This window comes from Cynoglossus semilaevis, chromosome 3 (assembly GCF_000523025.1).
Source record: "Cynoglossus semilaevis isolate Cse_v1.0 chromosome 3, Cse_v1.0, whole genome shotgun sequence".
NCBI lineage: Eukaryota > Metazoa > Chordata > Actinopteri > Pleuronectiformes > Cynoglossidae > Cynoglossus > Cynoglossus semilaevis.
In genome coordinates this window covers 6103574-6122473 of record NC_024309.1, presented here as the reverse complement: position 1 = coordinate 6122473, position 18900 = coordinate 6103574, and the positions used below count along the sequence as shown (strand labels likewise).

The 18900-nt window shown below is 42.1% G+C and overlaps 1 protein-coding gene across 3 annotated transcripts in view; it reads left to right on the top strand.

Moving 5' to 3' along the window:
* The window catches only part of LOC103377042 (partitioning defective 3 homolog), a 253608-nt gene that overhangs the window by 171193 nt on the left and 63515 nt on the right, over positions 1–18900 (top strand). For all 3 annotated transcript variants that reach the window (XM_025054368.1, XM_025054367.1, XM_025054366.1), the window contains 2 exons: positions 2207–2441; positions 17172–17300. In XM_025054368.1, coding sequence (XP_024910136.1) covers positions 2207–2441; positions 17172–17300 — 364 coding nt within the window. The remainder of the gene's footprint in view (positions 1–2206; positions 2442–17171; positions 17301–18900) is intronic.

The window sequence follows — 18900 nt, the reverse complement described above, 5'->3', positions numbered from 1 at the left end:
TCCTGTGCTGTGATGTGTTTCATTGTTTGAGGAAGCAAAACACAGAAAGTGAAAGCTGTGTTGTACAGGACAGAAATCCTTTCTTCCCCTCCGGTATTTCATTTGTCTGTCATAACCTTCACTGAAAATGAAGTGACGGCATGTCTTTCGCTACAGCGGGAGGAAAAAAAATACATCTAATGGTATAGTTTCACTACAGGGACACGCGTTTCCTGTAGTAGTCTGTCTTTTCAAATTATCTGTCCCCCGTTGGTTCCATAAATGCTTCTGATGTCTTTTGAAATTGTAAGCCAAGTCATTTTCTCTACAGTTCTTTCAAATTGCAGTGCATTGTCCCCACATATTTAATTTCCACCAGTGAAGCCAGTTTTTTTTTTTACTTTTTTTCTTAAGGTCACTTGTTTTTTTTGTCATGCTGTATCTAAAAGAGGACGAAAAATATTTCAAACTCTACACAAATGATTGCCTTTTGCTTTTAATCTGCATCTACTACCACTGAATATATAAAAAATGCATTCATATGTAATTGCTGCAGTCTTGGTGTCTGCAGCTAGGTATCGTTAGCAATAGCAACATTAGCACACGTTCACGAAGCAAGATAAAAGTCACTGCTGATAGTGACCATTGTTGGTATTATATGGATAATGAAACAGCAGCAAATTGAGGGTTAAAAATGTTCACCATCCATAAGGCAGTGGTTCCCAAGCTTTTCTCCAGAGCGCCCCCTTTTTGTTATAGATGGAACTACTGTCAAGGCCACCAAAAAACCACACATTTACCATTTCTTTAAAAATTATTTTCCTTTAACATTTTAACATAACTTTATATTATTCAATGTGATATTTAATGACTAATTCTTTGAAAAAATATACTGAATGAAAAAATAAGGCTAGGAATCAGCACAGTTTTTCCAATGTGGCACACACAAAACATTTCAATTTAAAAATTTTAATTAAATTAACTTGCTATGTCCCCGCTTCAATAGTTCCATGCCCCCCCAATGGGCCCCTCCCTTCACTTTGGCAGCCACTGCATCATGCATACTCCCATGCAAAACTGAGCAGGTTTAATCTGTAGGATTGCTCTGTTTCTGTACCGCACACCTCGTGTTGAGATTCTATACCATGTCACCGACTTCCCGTTGAGATGGCGGCTGAAAGAAAACGCTGATAGCTGTGCGTTTCACACAAAAGAGACAAACCTCACTTTTCATCCCTGAGAGGTGAGTCCCCCAGCTCTTCCTTTCCCCAAGTCTGTCTCATCCTTTATGCTGAAGATCCATCACCGTCTCCCCTGCCTTGTCTCTCCCTCGTCACGATAAGCACTTGTCTCTCCCTGCATCAAAGCCCGAACTTACACAACAACACGTCCGGCTGTAATAAGTTCTAATCTGAAGGACATCTACCTCAGGCCTCACAGTCGGGGCGGGCACATATCATATGGAGAGCAGAGACAGAAATGATATGACTACTGCAGCACGTGACTGCAATTAGGATCGCTGGGAGCGCTTTTTTTTCTGAGATTATTTAAATGTATAATTACTGACAGATTAATTACATTTTGCACATCAGTTCTGATTAGATGTGATGGCAACTTTGTGTTTAATCAGCCACTCATCTCCTGAGGAGTTTAATCACAATTTAAAGCCTCGGTTAAATGCATTCACAATTTAAAAAAATATATAATTTAATATTCTAGATTTTACTTAAATTACTTAATCGTGCTGTGTTCGGGATTAATGCAAAGAAACAGGAAAGGAGAAGATTCTTTTCATATAAGGTGTGGTATGGCAACACCTGTGCTGAAGTACATGCTTAAAATACCTCGGCTTAGTGAAAATGTGTTCAGCTGAATACTTGTCTCTACAGGTGTAGAATGTAAATTGGTGTAAATGTAGATTCTACTCTAATCAAATGGAAAGATTATTCTGCTATTGTTAAAAGCTGTGAAACCTTGTGCTTTTAATGGACTGTGTGATATTTCACAGTAAAAGAAGTAATTCTTTCTAAGTCTTTAAAAGTCTTTGTGTTTTTTGTTGTTTTTGTTTGTTTTTTTTAATCTATGCACAGTCAAACAGCAGCTTTACTCCCACTTTATTGAGTTACATTTCTCTTTTTCTATCCCTCACTTCGACACTCGCGCCGGTGCTTTCCCCTTTCACTTTTTGGGCTGTCTTTAACAAACGCTCCTTATCTCTTCCCTCCAGTGGACGAGGACACAGAGGGAAGTTCCCGCTCAGGTCGTGAGTCAATGTCCACCAGCGGTGACCTCATTGTGGGCACGGGGCTGAACGGCAACCTCTCCAAAGACGACCGAGTCAGAGATTGGGAGAAGATTGGAGGGAAAGAAAAGAAGAAACCGGAGAGAGATAAAGAGGAGAAAGACAAGGAAAAGATAAAAGCCAAGAAGGGCGTGCTGAAAGGCCTGGGAGAGATGTTCAGGTAAGAACAACAAGTAGATCCAGCAGGAATTCCTAAACAAGCCCCCTCCTGCAGCCTCGAGCTTCAGCTGCCTTCATTTTCTTTTCTTTAATTCCGCCCAACGTGGCATCATAAAGACATTTGAATTCACTCTCTGTTGCCTTCGCTAACCAGCGTCTCTCCTCTCTCCTTGAACTCGGTGAGATGTGTGTTATTGACCTCAATGGCCTCCAGCACGTTTGAAGCAGATTATTTTTAATAGGTTGCACATACTTTATTCATAAGCCCATATAAAAAGAAAAAAAAACACTCAAATCCAAAGACACAGTATGTCCAAATTCCATGCAGTACATGTGCTGCATGGAATTTGGACATACTGTGTCTTTGGATTTGAGTGGTTTTTTTTTTCTTTTGTGTTTGAAGGATGAAGTCGGTGATGGAGACTTGTTCAGATTGAAATCAACTGCGTTGAGTCGAGAGCAGAAAATACTCAGTGCAGAATGTAACACTTAACAAAAACAAAAATAGTTGATTTAAAGTTCAACTATGTTTATTACAGGGCTGCCCAATATGAAGACCGTGATCTACTAAGGGAGTGTTGGTAAATCATTAAGCAATAAAAACAAGAAAAATCTAAATATGAATATATTCCTATAGTGCAGGCATGGGCAAACTAAGGCCCGGGGGCCAGATTCTAGCTCTTTAATCTGGCCACCAGATCTTTCCAAATTACATGTATTTATATTATCATTATACTTCTGCCTTTTACCTGCAATACCCACGTCTCCCCGATAGAAAAGGTTTAAAAGCATTTTAGCCTTTATGCATGACTTTTACATGTCATTTATCTTAGTAGTGACCATATACTGTAAGAATTAAATCATATTGTAACCATAATGTAAACAGAGTAAGTGCGTTCAATGTATATGACTTGATATATTTAACATTGAAACCATGTGACCACTATAGCTGGGTCATTTGAATAGAAGCTCCCAAGTAAAAAAAAACATGGACGCCCCTGTTTTAGCAGATGGTTAAATCATAATCGTTAGCGCAGGATGTTATCATATGGTCATATTTCTGTGACTTAGTTATGTGGCATATTATTTTTAATCTTCTGCTTTGGTGTTTTTTTAAACATTGTTATTGAGTCCTGTTGTTGTTGAATTTAGAAGTGCTCACATGTGGATCCACACTCTGCATAACAACTGACACCCCCAGAGGGTACACAGAGAAATGCACTGCATTGGTAAACAATAGAGAAGATTTCAAGGGCAGCTTTTTACATTAAAGCAGCACAGTGGCTGAACGTCGTCCACGCCCGTGTTAAGGCCCAGTAGGTGGCCGCGCTGCGATTTGAGCCGTGCACGTCGGCCCTCAGCATGCCCTCCTTGGCCCCGTCATCGTTCTTCATTATCTTCGGGTGCCACTGCCACTTAAGAGTTGGCATGTGGCAGGTCACAGTGACACAGCCTCTTCCACCGTGCATTTAACAGCAGGCTCTGTGCCTCCTGAATTGAAAGCAGCAGCCGCTCGGAGCGGCACGGCTCCCTAAATGTCGAGCTTTGTCCTTACTGCTCGACTCCGCGTGGAAACCTCAGACGTTTTTCTGTTTGAAACTTTGACAGCTGTCGAACCAACCCAAGAACATCCACTGCTTATTCAGAAACAATTTCTACAAACTAAACTACTACTTTAAACGATTTGTGGTTGGGAGTGAAGAACTCACACTGGATAAACTCTCAAACTTTTGTTTTGCAAATAACTAGTTGACGTTGGAGCAAAATAAAAAAAAATAAAAATACACCTGCGAGTCAAAGTTACAAGTGGAAAGTTAGAAATCTGTTGTGGGCCACTTTGGTTCAGTTTATTATTGTTTTTCCTGTAGCTTTTGGGAGTGTTGCAGGCATCAAATTAAAAAACAATATTTGCAAAAAAAATAATATCTGTTTAAACATTACCTATTTTTCTGGTTTCTTTAATTTAGGGTTTGTTCAGGATTTTTGAATACTTTTATTGTATTTTTTAACAAGGTTTTAACTTGTTTGGATCCCATTACAAAAGGACAGGACAGCTGTCACTTACGACAGGTCTAGGTTCTCGCCTCACCTTAGCACTATTTCAAAAAGCCATTTTGATCAGCTTTATCCGCTACAGTGGTTTTCGCTGGGGTTTTCATTTACATCACACGGACGGACAGCCTCTTACTCCTTCCTACATCTTTCACCCACTCCACCACCCCCCCCCCCCCCCCCCCCCCCAGTCGTCTAAGGAGATTTCAAGGAGTTTGCAGCACATTGCAATTTGAGCTTATTTGCATGCAGGCCTTTGGATGGCCTGATGAACGTGTAGTGCATGTCTTCTTAATAGACATTCTGATTGGTAGTGCATTAACATCAGAGCCTGGGGAGAAGAAGCTGGTCTAATATGGAGAGGGAGGATTCAGGGAGAGAGAGAGCCAGAGATAAATACTTTGAGTGCAAGAATGACTGAAAGTGTGTAAGAGCGCGGTGCAAAGAAAATTGGCTGCCTGAAGCCTGCAGCGATTGTATTGCACAACCCTCGTTCCTGCCTCTCTGGATTCACACTGCACTGCCTCGAGGACTACAGGCCGCCTGGTGCATAGTTCTATACCATCCACTAATGGATAAGTTATAATCTTGTGAATGGAAAGCCACGTCAGTGCATGCATAAGGAAGGAATTTGTCTCAGGGCATCTTGATGTGATTGTTATTTCATGGATGTCTGTTCTATTCATTTATTAATGTCCACGTCTGCCTTCAGTGGGATATTAGCCCTCCGACCACTCTGTGGGATCATTCATCTCCTTCCTAGTGGGTAACACGTCATCATCACATTCTGATTCTATCAGTTTTGTTTAGACATTTGAAGCTTTGCCCCCGGGGGTCTCTGTTAGCATGGCAGCAGACAACGCCATCTCGGCCCCGGCCTGTCAGACTCCCCCCGACCTGCCTAATGAGGGCGTGTTTATGTGACAGACTGACCTCCTTCATCAAGGACCACGTCAGGGCATCAGCAAGAGACGTGATAGCAAATAAATTGCTGTGCAACCCGGGGTCACTCGTTGTATGGGCGAGTATTCGGTTGTTAATTGATATTCTAATTGTGTCTTAACTTGACTGACGTTGTCACATCTTGTTCATAACCCGAACCCCGGCTCTATCTTATATGTTTTAACATGGGGATAAAATGCTTCACAGTGACTGAATGAAGTGCTGAAAAAATACAAGGCTTTCTTGGGACAGTGGATGGGGGCAGTGGTTTGGGACTGGATGGAGGAGTCAGGTGAGTTCCCAAGTTTCTGTGGATCCCCGAACACTCGATGCAGATGAGGGCACCAAGGTTGAGACTGGCCCAGTCAGGGTCTGTAGCAGCAAGGATGACAAATATAAACAATCAGTCTGAAAACAATATGTAGCTAAGGTTTTAATTGGACATAAGTCAACATTGAATTTCACCTGGAGTTTATTATGGTTAAACATTTCACTATCAGCAGACCAGCCCTAACTGAGCTGATTATTATTATTATTATGCTAACTCTTAATCTTTAACATTCTCCAACTGAAGCCAACTGTTGGCTAACATTTATGTCTTTTTCAGAATGCCCTTCATTGTGTTTGTCAGTTATGTGAATTGTGCATCAGTGACTAACATCTTGCCACTGTTGGGAAACGTGTGGTAGACTTTCTCATTGATTTGCTTCATTCATTTCTAACAATATTCTGGCCAACCACGCTAACATTTGGTCATTTCTTCTGATTTTTAGGGAGGACGAAGCTTTCACTGACTCTGAGCTTCACAGTCCACACAGTGAGCGTTCCCGCGGATGTTTCTGATGGACTGCAGCGCCAGGGCCTCCGTCTGGCTGGTCAGACGAGACTAAGAGGAGAAAAAACAAAAAGAAAATAAATGCACTGTTGAATTCACTCCAAAGGTTTAGAGTAAATGAGTACACGTATATACAGTACAGTGGAAACACAGTTGAAAAGCAGAAATAACAGCAAACAAACAGAGTTGGGGGAAGGTGAGGATGGGTCGAAAGGAGGGGGGGGGTGGGGGGGGGGGGGGGGTGGAAGAGGAGCTGTGTGCAGTGGAGTAAACTAGGGCACCGAGGGACAGTGGTAAAGGCGAGGGGGAAAGAAAGTGAAAGAGAAAGGGGGGAGAGAGACAAGTTGGGAGCTTCTCGCAAGAGCAGTCGCGTTGTGCTACTGTCTGCCCAGAGGGGGATTGAGGATCGGTGGTCTTTTTTAATAATATCGAAACCTATTTAAAAACATGCACGAGTGTTAATGCATTTGGTTGTGCCCAAAAAAGCAAAGTGTTGTCAGATTTATCGAGAGTCCTAATCCTAATCCTGACTTCCACTCCAGCCACCGATCTGATAAGTGGAGTGCCTTGTGCTGAACCATTAGCCCACGCCGGGCCTCAGTGTGGCAGTCTTCCACTGCCCCGTCCCCTTTCAACCCACCCTCACCGCCTCATCAGGCTGCCCATCCCTGTGGATGAAGCCTCCGCTCAAGGCTACATTGAAAAAAAACGCAGGCGGGAGGGGTGTGGACGAGAGGGGTGAGGCAGAGAGAGAGACGGAGCTAAGGGACGCTTTCAATCCTTCAGTCTTTATTATATTAGCTCGTGAAGACCAATTACGTTTCTGTGTGTGTGTGTGTGTGCGTGTGCGGCTGGGTTTGCATACATGCATGACAATGCCTCTAATATGGAGCTGGGATGTGAGCTCAGCTGTGAGTAGCATGAGACTTTTGAGTGCTCGGTGCTTCCGTGCTGCTGCCGGTCTCTGCGACATATGATTCTTTCTGTTCGTGTGGGCGTCAGCAGCTGACGGCGAGTTTGCCGACTTTGAACGCCGACATGACACATTAGCGGGGATGTTTATCCTCGCACAGAGAACGCCATGAACATGTCTGATGGACCAACATAAAGAACACTCCTGGCCTCCTTCCCAATACCCTACAAGCAGCCTCACATATGCTGCTAGCATTATAAGACAGTTGATTTGGAGACAGCAATTAGCTGCCTCCACATGTGGGCTCCGACATCTGCTGAATGTAATCTGAGAGATAATGATAATTGTTTTGTTTTTTTTTCTTCTTTGCCCTGCCTCACTCATCATAATGTCTGGCGCGGCACTAAAAGACAAGCTCGGGTCACGTCGTCGAGCTGGAGCCCGAATGTGTGAACGACTGGCAGATGGACTGAGGTGAAGAATGTGCGATAATTACATACAAATAATGCAGCACACCATGGAGTTTCACCGGGGGACGCGGAGATAGGCATCAGATGAGCAGGGTTGGAAACAAATGCAGAAATCTGCTCTCCGATGTGTGTGAGGGATCCGCTGCTTCCCTTTGCCCTTGAGCAAGGGGGATTGCTTCCTGTCAGCTTTAACGACACGGTCGCCCTGCTGGGGCTGTGACCTCCAGGTGGAGCTGGTGAAATTAAAGTGAGCCACAAATTTCCCCCTGTCTTAGATGAATATTTTAAAGGAATATAATCAGTGAACTTTGACAGCTCTGTCAAGTCCAACGTCCGGCCGCAGTTTCATCGTAAGAGATATGAACGATACATCATGGATCTCTGTTTTGGGATTTCTACGTCCCCTTACCCTCATGCCTATCAACAACAGTGGGCCCAAACCAAAGGCCTCCGTCTGCAGCAGAAGTTGAAAATGCAACACAACGGAACTCGTCAGGTCAGGACAATCGCAGCGAGGCGCGTTAGACCGCAGAGTTATACCTTACTGCCAATTTGGTGACGCACTTAAGCACAGAGAAGGAGCCAAGAAATGTGATTAGGAGGGGGAGAAAGAGGCAGCCCTGTGACCTCACGGCCATGCAAGAATAAAAGACGGACGTTGAAAGCGTGAACGTACGGAGGGGGGGGGTGGCCGCCCTGCCACACTTCCTGTGCTTTTGTCTACTCGATGCAAATGTAATTGGGCAGCACGGGGCCTGCATCAGACAGCCCAGAAGTAATTATGTTTAAAATGATCACACAGTGCCATGAGATGGACCTTGAGGCATGAGGAGTGTGTGTGTGTGTGGGTGGGTGGGTGAGTGGATGGGTGAGTGAGAGAGAGAGAGAAAATGATGGTGATGCTGCACGATGTACTTAATTGAATCTGAAATCCTGTTGGCCTGAAATGAGATCCTCCAATGTTTCTCGTGCTGTTTCTCGGGCAGAGGGCTGCAAACATGACTGAATTCATAAAGTGTGTTATTAAAGAGCTCAAATTAAGTGTAGCAGCGCACCCCTACATAGTCTGCTGGGCCTGTGACTACTAATGACCCAGCCCAGTGGAATTACAGTCAGGCTTACCAGTGGAAACTAGATGTCCTCCTCTCCTCTCCTCTCCTCTCCTCTCCCTTATTCTCTCATCTCCTTTCCTCTCTTCTCCCCCCCTCCCTCTTTCAAACACTTTAAGTTCCCTCCTCGGTGCTCAGATAACTTTGATCAGTTTAAAGGAGGTGTCGTCGGTGCACGCTGACTCTCGGGTGGAGCATGTACATTTGATAATGAGTACAGACGGAGGACATCAAGATCTGAAATGTCACTGATTTATGTTGTTTCTCTAAACACTGTGCACATTTCACATGTCGTTGTGTCAGAAAGATTATTAAACAAATATGATGCTGATGTTAATATAAAAAGTCTCAAATACCCCAGAGACTCGAAGGAAACTCAGTAGCACTGAGACAGAGATGAGGAATCCACACTGGAAAAAGCTATTTATTTTCACCATGTGCTATGCAAATGAATCATCCTGCCTGCTACAGCAGGACTCATTGCTAGTCTGCTCACCCATTCCTCAGGCTTAGCATGTAATGAAATCGGGGCCTTTGGCTGAAATGACCTTTCCTATCCACTGACTTCCCACTTACTGATGTGTGCATACTGCTTACAGTCGACGTGAGCGAGGCAGCGGGGAGACGGAATTGGTGGGGGAGAGACAATCAAGGTGAAGACGAGGAAGAGAAAAGCAGTGAAAATTGCTTTTGAATTACAAAGGGAATATCAATCGATGAAGCATTACGCTTCTTTACATTCACCTCAAAGATAAGCAATTAAAGCTACGGGGCGCGTTCTTCTGTCTGTGTCTTTTAATTTTTTTTTTTCTGTTTCATGTGAACATATCCATGACTTTACCTTGCTTTTATAGAAATATCTGGAATACATTCCTAACAGTGTCTTCCAAACTTCTAGTATTCAACCAGTGCAGGCGGGAAATTTAAGTAATTAATGTAAGTAAGTAATGAGGTAATGAAGTATCAATTAGGAATTTATACAGTCTAATATTAATTATATATATATATATATATACATACATATATGTATTCATATAATATATACATGTATAAATAAAACACAATATATAATATTAATAATTTCCTCTCCACTCTATATATGTATATATGTATATATACTGTATATTTGTGCTTTCTGTGCTTAATCAACATCATGTCACATGACTTTAGTAAGAGATAATTTACCAGTATTCATTCACTCTCCCTGGTCAAGTATCTGTCTTCTTTGTGCTTTCTGTGCTTAATCAACATCGTGTCACATGACTTTAGTAGATAGAGCGGCAAAGTCAAGCTTTATTTATGCAAGCCCGCTGGAGATATACAGTCACTACCGTCAACATTCCATGGGATTCCCTGCCCCTGCTCATCCTCACTCTTAACACAATTACTGTCACTCCCTCCATCTTTCTTTCTTTCCATATGTCCACACGTATCCTTCTTCCCTCACGCTCCCTCTGCTGCCCCGGAGATTCATTGTGGCATTGACAGAAAGACCTCTCGTCTCGTTCTCTGAATGCTAGAAGGGATGTATATCACGGATCAGTGGTTCCCCTGTCTTCTCTCTCCTGTGGACTTGGTGAAAAAAAAAAAAAAGAAAAAAAAAAGGCGTTCCGTCCCATGTGTCCATGCCTGTATTTTACAGTCTGACATATGAAACAGAAAATCTGCTCGGCTTCCAGGCCTGTCTGTCCTCAGGCTGTCATTTTGGAAATCCAAGAAATAGGGCATTTTAATGGCACCGAACGTGTCTGTTGTAACAATTACCGAGAAGCAAGGACAATCAAAAGAGAAAAGACAAAAAGAGAAAGGTTTGATGAGCGCAATTCATTTGAGGTAATTGCGTTTTAAGACAATATTCACTAGCTATTTGCCGGCACCTACAAATCCCCATGAGTATTAATTGTAGCAGGTGAAACCAGTTCTAAACACCGACTTATTGTCTCTGGTAAATTGATTCCCTTGGGTTTCCTCAACATCTGTGGCATGTTTTTTTTTTTCAGCCACCCAAACACCCGAGCTTGCTTTTTTTCTCTCCCTCCTGCTGAGGTTCTTTTACATCCACAGTTGCTGCCATCATTAAAGAGTTTAGGAGACTTTGTCTGCTGTGTCTGCTGAATGCTGAGGTCTTTGTATTCCAAGCGTGCAGCAGGAGCCTAGCTGAGTGGCAGTGATCAAAATGGCCCATTAGGAATGCAGCGTGCCATACTGTATGTAGGTCACAGCCTCATCCCAGCGCTGTATGTGGCTCCTCCACTGAGGAACCACAGAACTGCGGCCTCCCCCGATTCTCATTCCTGTATCTCCATGTGAGCATACGAGGGGGGGCAGATCGGGGCCAGGCTGGTGGGAATCTAAGCGACTGTGAGCGAGTGTGTACTTTCTGGCCTCAGGAGAACTATAGTGCGTGTTTGCTTCTTAATAGGGTGTAAATCCTTTTTGTTGTTTGGAATGAGAGATAAACACAGCTACATCAAACACATACCAACAACGGAAATGCCATCGATACCAAAGTCAACATCCACTGAAACTTGTATGCATTTCTGTTGCAGGAAAAACTCACAGTAGAACCAGAGTGTGTTTTCCTTGTAGAAAAGTCTCAGTGTTTGCAGCTCAGCCCTTAACGTTTGGTTGGAAAATCCACTCATTTTACGAGATCTCTTTTCAACACATGGAAATAAATTAAGACTTTGGTTGCAAGAACGTTGCTATTAGTGTCTATTAATTAGTCCGTGGCAGTGAAATATGCCAAATGCAGACATGGAATGCTGATCTGTCGGCAGTTTACGTTTAATGCGAGTGTGGTTAAGTCAGTTTCCTGTGATTTGGAATTATGTCATTAATCGAAATAAAACTTGAAATGGAGAAGTCAAAGTAAAACACTTAAACATTTAACTAGCTTTCGAACACCAGTCTACTTTTCCGTTGCTTTCAGTACTTTTATACATGATATTTTATTAATATAGTATTTGCATAATCCTTTCTGTACTTTTACAGTACTGTGCTGCTATATTTTGCTAGTTAATTATTTTTGTTTTTTATAACTTTCCTTTTGACATAGAAATGAAAAAAGAAATAGAAAAATTACACGTAACTGCTTGAAACTACACCCCAGAGCTTTACCCTTTACCCCCCAACTCCCTCTCTTTAGCCAGTGACCAGGTGTAAATCTCCCAGACAGCAGCCAATCAGAGTTGTGAATTGTACCAGATGGATTCTTGAATGAGCTGCTTTCTATTTGTGTCTTAACGAGCGGGCTTTAATCAGCAACGTCAGGGATTTTTGAAATGTCCCTGTGAGTGTGTGCAGCTCTCTGATTCCTCACACACAAAAACAAACACGTTCACACACACACACACACACACATACACAGCTAAGTGATTTATGTGAAACATTAAAGGCAATCATGTCGGGCTGGTCCCCGTCCTTTGTATTACACAAGCTGCTATGAAATATGGACAAGCCGAGCTTTCCTCTGATATACAGGCACACACACATACATACAGAAGGGCTTTAGTTTGGATATATAAATGAATGGTCTACGTGATGATTAATGTTTATTTTCTGAAGCCATGAATTGCAAGACCCTGACCTGTGCATAAACCTGCACGGTTTATTGTTGGGATTTGTATTAAAAATTGCTATTTTTATTCAAACCAGCACATACTTTACAGAAGTGATCAACTGACCACAACAGCATTTTAAAATGAAGACTTTAAAGTATCAGTAATCCCCACCATTTATGACTCATTTAAAATAATAATAATAATAATTTTCCAGTATTTTTTACACTGTAGCTGGAATTGTAGAAAAAATCTCCTCTCCCTCTCTCCCTATTTCAGACATACTTGCGCACGCACACTCTCAGAGACATAGATATTTGTCTGGGTTACTAACAGAAAATACCCCCGGGCGAGTGACAATTTTTCTCGTACATATGTTTTTTTTTTGTCTTCTTTGTCCCGAAACTGACAGTAGGAATGGGAAAAGAGACTGCACTATCTCTATGGTTGTTTGTGTCAACAAAACAGCTGGACAAGTCACATAAGCGAGAGGAGAACTACAGTCGTAGAAAAGACAACTGGACAAACACACAGTACAGACAGATACATTCAGGTGTAAAGAGGGAATGGCCAAGTATTTGGAAGGACAGGAAATTTTTTTTTTTCAAATGAATACCCTTGGATGATCATGTAATTTGAATTCCAGCCATGAGAAATCCTCCTAATTTCCATACAATAACACATTCATGCCGACAAAAGGTGGGGACGGCGATATTAGCTGTGATAAATTATTTAGAGCCATTCACAATAACAGACGGTGGACAATTCATCTGTCTGCTCACAGCACAGTATGACTGACGCCCTGTTTCCTCCTGGTATGAGAGTCTTCAACACTCAGCTGGGGAACTTAAGAGTCATGGAGGGGTTTTTTTTGGTGAGAATCATTTTATCTCCTCATGCCTGTGGTGCCTTCGCCTGCTAGGGCACGGCCTGATGTTATGAATAAATGCATTTCATGCCTCTACAATGCAGAAAATGACACTCTCCCACCCACTGTAAACCATCTCGACTCCAGTCCTCTGGTGTTTTTCTCCAATGTTGTTGGACACTTGGTCAAATAATTAAGTTCCGTCCCTCCTTTTGAAGCTACAGCCAGACGAGGAATGATTTTGTATGCTATCTTATATATATATATATATATATATATATATATATATGAGTCACAATATCATGCAGCTTTTTTTTTTTCCCCGAGCAACATTTTTTTCAACTTTTTGAAAGATTAATCAAATTTAAGTTTTACTAGAAAATTCTAGTTTACGAAACCAGGCTAGGCAGGGACCCCACTGACTGACATTGCAGGTTACAGTTAATGAGTTCCGCAGGGAAGGTCAAAATCGGTTGGTGTTGCTCCAAGCGACAGGAACGATGGGGAACTTACCTGTATACCTCTCTGGGGTGGTTGTTCCTGCAAAACAGTCCTGGCAACATAATGCGAAGTCCAAAGTCCCCGCGACGCCCCGTTACAGCCTGCTAACGATCGCTGGGCGCTGTGTGATTCATAAATAAGGAAAAAGAACGTCCCGATTGTTTCCTTTCTTTGACTAACGTAATTGGATTTTTAATGAGGTGTCTCTGAATGTTACCTGGATCAGAGACTGTTTACCACACCTTCGGCAACACTCCAACGGTCTCACCTTTCTAACAAGGGGCTATTAAAATTGCATTGCCACTGTCAGGGTTTTGCCCCAGGTGGAGCACAGGGCAGAAATAATGCACTTTGTATTGACATGCCCTTGCACTGGACAGGGACAACAGGGAACTGTGTTTGTGCGTCCGCTCACCTCAACTCTCCCCCCGTTGACTTTTTGCCATCATTAAAATAACGATTATAAATCTACGTTACTTTGTAAATGACCATGATAAAATGAACCCAGTTGAAAGAATAGTTATTTATTTATTTTATACTTTATTTGAATAAAACAATATATAAATATGGAGTAGTAGTACTTTTCTAGTACTTTTCTAGCATTCAGAGTTAGACTTTCACCCATATGAGTTAGCTGTACAGACGGCAGTACTTCAGGTCAAAACAAGACTCCGTGCTGCAGTGTAGTTGTCATTCCATGCATAGGTCTGGGCCACCAATCAATACCTTATTATCAAGCTTCAACAACCTCACTCTCAGCACAAGTATTCTGATGCCGGCCCTGATAAATGCCAATGTGCCAGTACTGGCTGAACACAGAATGACTGAGTTTATTTCTTCCCACCTGACACAGATCGACATGACTGAGTTTATTTCTTCCCTCCTGAGACACACCGTGTCTCTTTTTTTCCCCCCAAATGACAAAGCACTTGTCTCCTGGAGACAGGTGAGGACGTCAGCTTTTCTTTCTTTTTTTTTTTAATAAATTTCCCAAGTTTGAACTCTTTGCTGTTGTCCTGTTAGTAAATCAAACAGTTTGTGCATCTTATTAGTTGTAGTGATTAACTACAAGAAACTTATTCCACAATTCCATAATTATGGATATATAACCTACACTTTTTCAAATACGCGATCGAAGGGTTGTCGAACGTACAGCCCATATAAATGTTTCATTAGGGCATGTACAGATGTAAGGATATCCAAATGCGGACATGTTTTTTCAAAGGTCAAAGGTTATCGTGGGGCCTTTTTTAACAGCCTATTGAGGGATTTCGATCAATAACCGACAGCTATCTCTCTGACCATCTATCAATGGCTTTTAATGAGCGACCTCATGCATGTCCGGGGTCCTGCTCAATTTATTCACCCTGCGTGTTTGACTGTTTAAAATCTCAGAGACAAAGTAGTGCTGAGGACAGACCCCTCAGTAAAACTATTGTCGAGACCAAGGGAGAGGACAACCAAGGAGACGTCTCCTTAAGAAGTTAATTATAGTCTCGGTAATGAGCTGAAAGAAGCTGCCTCCTGCCCATGTGATATAAAGCTGGTTTTCTATTATTAGAATTCCTGGCCCCAGCGTGGAGTTTTATTACTTAATAAAGCCATTGGTTAATTAATTAATCAGGTAATGTATTCTCTCCGTGTTTCAAAAGGAGCCACATATCACTCATCGCTGGCTCCGATGGGCTTTCTGTGTAACCACAAAGTAAGATCTCCCACCAGGCCTCAGCCAATCCGGAAGATTACACTTCCAAAGCCGTCCGCTGCCACCACAGAGATGCCATTTGCACAAAGGCCCTGCTTTTGTATATAAAAAAAAAAGTCCACGCGGGAAACAATCTCTGGTTTCATGAATTTATTCACTTCTACCGGCCCAAAGTCATAGTCGTCTGAAGTGATTTTCTTCTTCTTTTTTTTTTTTTTTAAGCTTTTCTGAAAAAGTTTGCAAACTGTCAAATAAAGCTTTAACTATGAATAGGTAAAAATAAACTCAGGAGTTGAGAGCAGAGAATGCAAAGCCTGCTGCTGTCTAGAAATGAACAGGTCTGCTGAATAAAGCCCCCGCGGAATATTGTAATCAATGTCTGTGCATTCAATGCAAGAGTACAGAGTGATGCTGTGGAATATAAGCACTAAATAAAACCCTATTCCGTGATTATATTTATTGAATTTCTTCTTAGCCGGGCAGCATTCCTGGGTGACCTAATTTCCGCCTGCCCAAAAGTCATTGTTAGGAAAAGAGAAGGACAAGAGGGCTGCCCTACATTGTTAATTGAGATTTCAAACAGGAGCTGGTCACACAAAGAGCAAATAGCTATCAGAGGCTGGTCGCAGCTGCATGCCATGTGTGCGTTCTTATTTGCAGTAGTTGTTCATGTTGTGTTTGTAGCTCAGCATTTCTGCTTTTAGGAATTTTTCCATTTATATATATAAAAAAACCTTTTCTGCAAGTATTAATTGAGCGTTTCTATCAATAACATTTTGTACCTAAATTCTTTTTTTTACAGCCCATGATTCTCCCAGACTATTAATTGCATCATTTTTTAAAGATCTCATTTGGTTTGAATACAGTATATCCCCTTTGATAAAACCTGCTCAAACCTATTATTTAATACGCAATGACCCAAAGGCTTGGCATGATTACGAGTATCTGGAATAATCTTAATTGTAATATTGGCGTCGGTGCAACGAGCAACCCCCCCGACCTCTTTCATTAAATAATCTGCTATCTTTAATTATATAGGGGTTTTACGCAGGTTATGAGAATGTACTGTGGAGATATGATGTCAAAATAACTTGTACTTCATTAATTTTCTAGTTGAGGCTGCGAATTGAGAACCGGCGCAGATAATTTGAAGATCTTTACATTAAATCACCCGTGGATGTTCCACACATTTGCTTCCTTCTCATTGTGTAAAGTGTGATTGTTTGCCTTAAATTAATTTTTCTTTCTGTGTCCTGTGACTTTGTTCTTCCCGCACAGCTGCAGTTTTATATCATGGCCTTTTTTCCTGAATCCCTCAAATATTTTTGCCTGTATGGTATTGGAAAAGTAAAGTATAATACAACGTGCTTGTTGTGAGTTAGTATGTGTATATACATATATTTATTTATATGCATATGTATTTATATATATACACATATATATACATATATATTTATATATATATTTATGTATATATATATTGAAATGACATGGTGCATTAATGTGACTCAGACTACTTTCCTTGTTTAATTACAAAACAGGACTCAGGTGAAGCTGATCCTGAGCTGTCACCTCTGCACAACTCACGGTGACAATCTTGACAGTTTGACATGTTAATTTCCTACTTAGTAATCAAAATGTAATTTATGGACGCAAAAGAAGGGACATGCAGAAGTGAAAAAAAAAAGAAATGTCACTATTAGATGAGAAACCAGTGAAGTCTGGCCTGGAATTAAATTAACTTTTGCCTTTTTTGTTTAAAAAAAAAAAACACAGGTTTGGAAAGCAAAAGAAGGATGAGCGACCAGGAGAACGGATGGAGAGGAAGGGCTCCAGTAAGTCCAAAACTGAGGAGATGCAGGCGTCGGAAGATGACACCCATCGAATGAGACTGGAACAGGAGAGGTAAATTCACTCACTGGGTAAAAGCTAAAATAATTAGGCCACAGACAAAGTAGGGTTTTGGAGGGGTGGAGGGAGAGTGTTTGTGTGTGTGGGTTTGTGCTGACCATATAATTAGCAACATCCACATCAAGGAAATGGTGGACCAAGGCTGGGAGATTCTAGGAAAGCACTCACATGTCAATTTGTCAACCACTGTATTTTTATATGAGTACATTAAATAGATCATTCATGGATTGTTGTTGCCTGTGCCATTCAGAGGCACTGACCTCTAATGGTGCTCAAAAGCCCCAGTGGATTTGACATGATTGAACTCTACTCATTATAATAGTGGAATCAATGTAGCCCTGCATTTGTCTCCTCCTGCCGCTCCATCAGGTTAATCACTCAAGAACCTACTTCTTTTTTTTATTTTTTTTTATTCGGTCCTCCTGGCTCTGAGTGGTGTGGCGTTTGTGGACATCAGGGTGAAAAGCAAACCAATGTTGTTCTGCCAAACAAACCTCATCTTTCAAAGACAATCTCCATTCACTTCCCTCCAGCAGCGAAGACAATATGGGTGGCAGAGTGGATGAAAAGACACCTTGCTGCCGCCGTTGTTCTCCACCGGCTAAATGAACTCGGCAATCAAAGGGCCATTAGCACGGAGAGCTAATTGATTAGAAACAATAGGGCTTGATACTGTCCCCTCTAACGGCCAGGAGAGAGGGATGGATAGCTATTGAATATACACAGTACCACCAACAAAAACAAACACACACACACACCCCTTTAAAGAATCACTCGTCCACTCTGAATAGAACATCTGGACGGCCTGCTCACAAAAAGCTCCAGCCCATATATTTCCTGTACACAGCTACGGCTCACAGTCGTGGGTCCCTCCCAGAACTGGTGTGAAAGCCCTCTGGCTGGAGGCCCAACACATTTCCTTCAGCACACCCTGGAGACCAGGAGGCCTGGCTCATCATCGAGAGCGAGGCTGATTAATTATACATTTAGTCGGGTGGCTTATCACCTGGATTTGGGCCGAAAACACACAACAAGTCGTTGCGTACTTGTCTGAAAATTTTGAATTACTATAAGGTCAGCTGCTAACACTGCATGTTGCTAGGCTACAGAGAGTGTTACATTCATGGCCGGTTTCAGTGTAGAGTTTTGACATTATTCACCAATTGGGATTCACATAGTTTCTCAAAGCCCGCGGGCTGCTATTTGAATAAACCTCCCATACTGTCAGCTTAAGTAGTAGAGTCAACACAGATGACACAGAGTCCTCTTCCTCCTTCTCCTCAGACACAGATCCAATTTAAACCTTCCCTATACATATTTTTCCGTCTTCTTCCAGTGCTGTCAACTCATGTATGTGTGCTACTTTGTCTTACATCACTTTTTCGTTTCTTGCCTTGTTTGTGTCTGTTCTGCATGTGTGAGCAACAGTCCCAACCAGGGCGACCTAATTCATTCCTTTTGTGCCAGTTCCAAAATCCCATCAGTCAGCCCGGCCAGCACTGTACCTCAGTTAATGGAAAGCGAATCCTGCGGGAAATGGCGGCGGGGAATAATAAAACCCACCCGCCACGAAGCCCAGGCGATATTCAAAACA